This window comes from Mandrillus leucophaeus, unplaced genomic scaffold, assembly GCF_000951045.1.
Source record: "Mandrillus leucophaeus isolate KB7577 unplaced genomic scaffold, Mleu.le_1.0 Scaffold160, whole genome shotgun sequence".
NCBI classification, from domain to species: domain Eukaryota; kingdom Metazoa; phylum Chordata; class Mammalia; order Primates; family Cercopithecidae; genus Mandrillus; species Mandrillus leucophaeus.
The window spans coordinates 1191356-1197354 of record NW_012101588.1 but is presented as its reverse complement, the minus strand read 5'-3'; the positions used below and the strand labels follow the sequence as shown (position 1 = coordinate 1197354).

The 5999-nt window shown below is 43.5% G+C and overlaps 1 protein-coding gene across 1 annotated transcript; it reads right to left on the bottom strand.

The window, feature by feature from the left end:
• Window positions 1-2191: 2191 nt before the first annotated feature.
• Window positions 2192-3188, bottom strand: LOC105536572 (mas-related G-protein coupled receptor member H-like). The gene is given in 4 exon segments (XM_011975973.1): window positions 2192-2274; window positions 2277-2419; window positions 2421-2765; window positions 2767-3188. Coding segments are annotated over 4 exon segments (993 nt in total).
• Between the last annotated feature and the right edge of the window lie 2811 nt (window positions 3189-5999).

Genomic DNA, 5999 nt, shown 5'->3' with positions numbered 1-5999 from the left:
GGAGGCGGAGCTTGCAGTGAGCTGAGATCTGGCCACTGCACTCCAGCCTGGGCGACAGAGCGAGACTCTGTCTCAAAATAAATAAATAAATAAATAAATAAATAAATAAATAAATTCCAGCCTGGGCGACAGAGCGAGACTCTGTCTCAAAATAAATAAATAAATAAATAAATAAATAAGAAGTTGCAGTGAGCCAAGATTGCACCACTGCACTCCAGCCTGGGTGACAGAGTGAGACTCCAACTCAAAGAAAAAATCAATCAAACAATCAAATCAATCAATAATCTACCATGTCATTTACCTATTTAATCTGTTGGTGTCCCAATGTTTTTCTTCTTAATTTAACTGAGCATTCTATATTTTAAGGGATATTAACCTATTGTCATATTTATTAAAAATACATTTTCTAATTTATGTCTTACAATGCACATTCTCATCTTATGTTAGAACTGTCCAAACACCACCAAATCATAGAACATTCAGTAAAATTCCTGGTTGAGTAGAATTACTTTTTTTTTTTTTTTTTTGAGAGGGAGTCTCACTGTGTCATTCAGGCTGGAGTGCAGTAGCACAATCTTGGCTCACTGCAACCTCTGCCTCCTGGGTCAAGTGATTCTCGTGCCTCAGCCTCCCAAGTAGCTGGGATTACAGGTGCACACCATCACACGCAGCTAATTTTTTAATTTTTATTTTTGTGATTTCAGTACAGACATGATTTCACTATATTGGCCAGGCTGGTCTCGAACTCCTGATCTCAGGTGATCCACCTGCCTTGGCATCCCAAAGTTCTGGGATTATAGGCATGAGCCACTGCGCTCAGCCAAGTAGAATTAAATTGAAGAAGGCTTTATTATGTGCCAATCAGGTTGGACCATGAGATTATCTCAGTAGGAGAATGAAAGGATGAGCAAAATCTATAAATAGTCCTGGAAAGTGCCATGGACTCAGCTGGCTTAAAATAGTGAAGTCCATCAGTAGTGCCTTGGGACTGTGGCAGAATGTTTTCTTTGTGATTAAAAAAAAAAAAAAAACAAGCGCTCATTCCAGAAAGAATTGGCAGCATTCAAACTCTGCTACTCAGTAATAAACTGAGGAATGATAGATGGTGGGCTAGAGAGATTGTGTAATAGCTGTTTGCCAAAATACTCTAGAAAAATACATGATTTTATTTTTTATACACTTTGCAAAGAAAATGTTTATCAGTGCTGTATATTTTATGCATGGATGTATACATATTCCATATTAAGAACACCAAAGAGAAAGAAAAGAAGTGAAAATTTCCATGTTCCAGTCAAACTACAATAATTCTTTTTGAAGCTCCTTGTCATTCTGATGGGAGGAATATTTTTTTTTTTTTTTTAAGATGGGGTCTTCCTCTGTCACCCAAGCTGAAGTGTAGTGGCGCCATCATGGCTCATGCAGCCTCGACCTCCCAGGCTCAAGTGATCCTTCCACCTCAGAGGATGACATTCTTAAAGGACTTTGGGACATCTCATCTATTTCCCACTCCATCCCAGAATGAGTTCTTAACAAGTGCACAATAAGGACATCTCTGGAGGATATTCCTAAGGTCCTTCCACAAGTATTAATGTGCACTCTTGTGCTCCAACAATAGTTCCTATTCCTAACGGGAAAAAAATGGTTTCCCTCTGATGAATAGTGCAAGATTTAAAAAAGAGACACGAGTGAAAGAAAGTGGGGAGTGGTGTCAAAGGCAGCATGAAAAATAGTTTACAGTGCTACCTCTCACCGACTGTCCTGGGCATTATGGTTGTAAGCATGGGTTTGGGGGTTGGACTCCTTGGGTCCCAGCTTGGCTCCGTCACATCCATGCTCTGCAACTTTACTAAACCTTTCTAAGCCTCACTCCTTCATGTCATGGTAGAACAACAATATTGGCTCATAAGATTGTCAAGAAGATTAAACGAGACAATATAGGTAACACATAACTCAGTGCCTGCAGTAGAGTAAGTGTTCAAAAATGTCAGCTCTTGCAAAACCAGCAATGGCAAAGTAGAACACATGAGCATCATAGGGTATTGTTAGTATTATTAATTCCTAGGAGGAACTGAGGAATTTCTTTTTTAATCTTAGATGAGCCATCAGGAAGGAAAATAGAGAAGTGACATCAGAACCGTGTTATCTTTTCCCACACTGAGATGACATAGAATAGTCTTCTCCCAAGGACATCCTAGCTGAAGGCCGTTGAGGGTGAGGAAGGCTGTGCAACGTTCTCACCCAAGCCTGCCACTGGTTTTTCTTCCAAGACCTTTGCAGTGCTTCCCTTAGGGACTTTCTACTTTTCTTTCTCCTGATACGACCTACCACAAAATAGACAATTGGATTGACACTGCAATTGATAGTGGACAAAATATTCAAATAAGGATATAATTTCCACACCAAGTTGTTACTAGGATTAAAAAAAGGCTATGATGCGCAGGACCTTTATGGGCATGGCAAAGACAAGAAACAAGACCACAGTAGCTATGATGATTATGTAGAGCTTGGCAGGTTGGCGTGGCTTCAGGTTACAGCAGACTTGGATGAGGAGCCTCAAACTGGCGAAGATCATGAGAGGAACAAAGACAAGGAATGCCAAGATACCTAAAAATTTATACACGTATGGACGTTTTGGGAATCCAAACTTATCTACCTGGATGCAGAAGTTTTCTAATCCAAACACAAGAAGAAAAAGTGCCCACAGCAGAGTGCAGGCTACAGCAGATTGGTGCTTTGGGAGTTGGCACTGGTACCAGCTTGGGTAACGCAGAGAGACACCGCTCCACACTGATGACGGTGAGAAGGTGCAGACCTGTGTTGTAGCCAAAAAGTATCAGGAAGATGCTGTATTTCAGTAAGGTGTCATTGTTGAGGCGATCACAAAGCAAGATTATCAGCTGGAGGACAGATGTGCAGAGGACCATGAAGTCAGCGATGACGAGGTGTAGGATGTAGACAGTGAATGGCTTCCTCTTTACATAGAAGATGAGAAACAACATCAAAAGTCCATTCCCCATTACTCCCAGTATGCAAATGAGCAGGGAAATGTAGATAGAACGGTGCTGTTCTCGTGATTCTACTGGGGGCTGAGTCGCTTGCTCTGATGACCAGGTTGTGTGATTCAGGGATTCATTTCTGGTACAGAGTGCAGATTCCAGAGGGCTCACGGTCACTGCCGATAGCGCCATTCTTGGGGAATCACTGGTTTTCTCCTGTAGACCTGTTGTCAGAAACGGAAGGTGGAGTTTATGGGTGTCATTTGCTCTGCATCTCACGATGTGCACAATTTTATGAAGGACGCTCCTCCACACAGTGGTGTAAGACCAGAGAGGCTCCTGCTGTGTTTCGTCTCCTTCCCTCTGTTCTCTCCTTCCATCATTTTCCTGCATGGGCAGATTCCATTATGATCTCCATGTTTCCTCCCCTGAACCCAAGGGTTGGCTCCTAATTCCAGCCTCGGCTACTGTCTCAGACCAGGGTCCCCTTCCTCCTGGCCCTGTAGGAAAGCCCACTATGTCCCCAGCTTGTCCCCTGCCTTCCAGAAAGAGATTTCTTTTCTTACCAGAACTAGGTGACAGATTCAAGAAAAGGATCAAAGAGACACTTATTTAAAAGGCACCAATGAGCAAAAACCAACACACTAAAGAAGTAAAGAAAATAAAGATAGTGCATTTAGAAATCCACCAGTCATGTCTGTCTTATCTCTCATCACTATTCTGGTTTTGCCTTTGTAGCATCCCCCCGGAAGTTTATCCATCCTAGATGAAGGTCATTCCCTTGGGCTTAGTTGATAAGAGAATCCAGCCATTGATGGGAGGATGGAAAGGAGCAGGAGAGGGGAAGACAAAGAGGGTCTCTTGGAGTTGGGGTTCAAGGAACAAAAGGCTACTTAGAGTTGGGGATAGGCAGAATTGTAATGTCCAGGCCCAAGCCAGTGCGTGGTCCCCAGGTGACCCTAGTGTTGTGATGCCTTGATTGTCCCACCACTTTTTCATCCTTATCCCATGTTCTCTGCTGCCTTAGTGATGGCCTGACCCCAACCAACTGAAGTGGGAGGGAACTGGGTTCCAGGAAGGGCTTCTAGAGCAAGACCTTCCTGCTTTTCTTTGTGGATGCTTAGGCAGCACAGGATGGGCCTCTCCTATGTACAGATGAGCACAGTGTTAAAAGTCACTTGTCAGGCCCCCTTGGAGCTCAGAACACATATTCTAGAGGATTGGCTAGGTTTCCCAGGATGGCCAATGAACTCTGACATAACCTTAGTTGTCACTGGTGTGCACAGTGGAATCATTCCTGTTGCAGTGGCTGCTAGAGAAATTAAAAAACAGCCTCAACCAGGCCCTTTCTTTCCCTTGCTCTCTCCTCCTTCCCGTCCTGGGCAGACTCTGCTCTTGCCCCATTTTTGTCCTCCTTACTTGGGCCCAGGCCATAGCTCTCTGGTTTCCTTCTCCTTAGCCACCGGCCAGAGGCTGATGGGACTGTCTCTTCACCCCCAGCCCCTGCGAAGAGGGATAGCCCTCCCTGGGCTCCTCGCCTCTCTGGAGCAGGTGCAGGAGCCTTGGGGCAATTCCTTTGGTTTACATTGTAGAGTTTCATGGGGTATGAGAACAAGCAAGAGAGTCACTGTTTCTGGAAGTCTCAGGCTCCCAGGCACGGTACACGGCACAGGCCCTTCTCTCAGTCATCCTTGCCCCATTCCCAGCATCACTCTGACGGCCCAAATCCTCTGTAATACAGGGGCCTCTGCTCAGACTTCTTCTGCATTTTTTAAAATAAAATACATGGCTTTTCTTGCTGATAAAAGTAACAAACTAATTTCAAAAACTTTGGAAAGTGCAGAAGGATGAAAAAGTCCACCTGTTTTCCTATTTTACCGTCCAGATAATTTCTATTAATGTGTTGATATATTTCCTAGAAATGATAGTGTATATGGTTTTACACCTATCCTGTTTTCTGTTTTTTTTTCTTTCTTTCTTTCTTTCTTTTTTGAGACGGAGTCTTGATCTGTCATCCAGACTGGAGTATAGTGGGACAATCTCGGCTCACTGCAACCTCTGCCTCCCGGGTTCCAGTGATTCTCCTGCCTCAGCCTCCCAAGTGTCTGGGATTACAGGCATGCACCACCACGCCCTGCTAATTTTTGTATTTTTAGTAGAGATAGAGTTTCATCATGTTGGCGAGGCTCATCTCTAACTGCTGACCTCAAGTGATCCGCCCCACTTGGCCTCCCAAAGTGCTGGGATTACAGGTGTGAGCCACCGTGCCCGGCCCAATACCTACCCTTTAAACTTAATAGTATGCCACCAATATTTTACAGTCTTTAAGTTTTTTCAAAAATATGATCGATGACTACATAATATGATGTTTTGTTTTATCTTTTGTTCATTCTTTTTTTTTGAAACAGAGTTTCGCTCTTGTTGTCCAGGCTGGAGTGCAATGGCACGATCTTGGCTCACTGCAACCTCTGCCTTCAGAAGTGATTCTCCTTCTTCAGTCTCCCAAGTAGCTGAGATTACAGGCATGTGCCATGATGCCCAGCTAATTTTGTATTTTTAGTAGAGATGGGGTATCCATGTTGGTCAGGCTGGTTTTGAACTCCTGACCTCAAGTGATCCACCCACCTCAGCCTCCCAAAGTGTTGGGATTACAGGCATGAGCCACCACACCCAACCTTGTTCATTCTTTATTTTACAATTTCTGTTACTAAATATCTAGGGTGTTAATAATTTTCCATAAATGGCAATACAGAGGACATCCTTGTGTATACAACTTTCCTGTATCTCTGATTATTTCCTTAGGATAGATTACTTCAAGAACAGTTACAAGGATTTTAAGGCTTTGAGACAGAAAAACACTGTGGTCCAGAATATGGGCTTCGGGGTCAGAGATGTGGGTTTGAATTTTGGTTTCAGGTTTCTTAAGTATCTGACCTTGAGCAAGTTCTTTATCTTTTTCTTTCTTTTGAGACAAGATCTCGCTCTGTCACCCAGGCTGGAGTA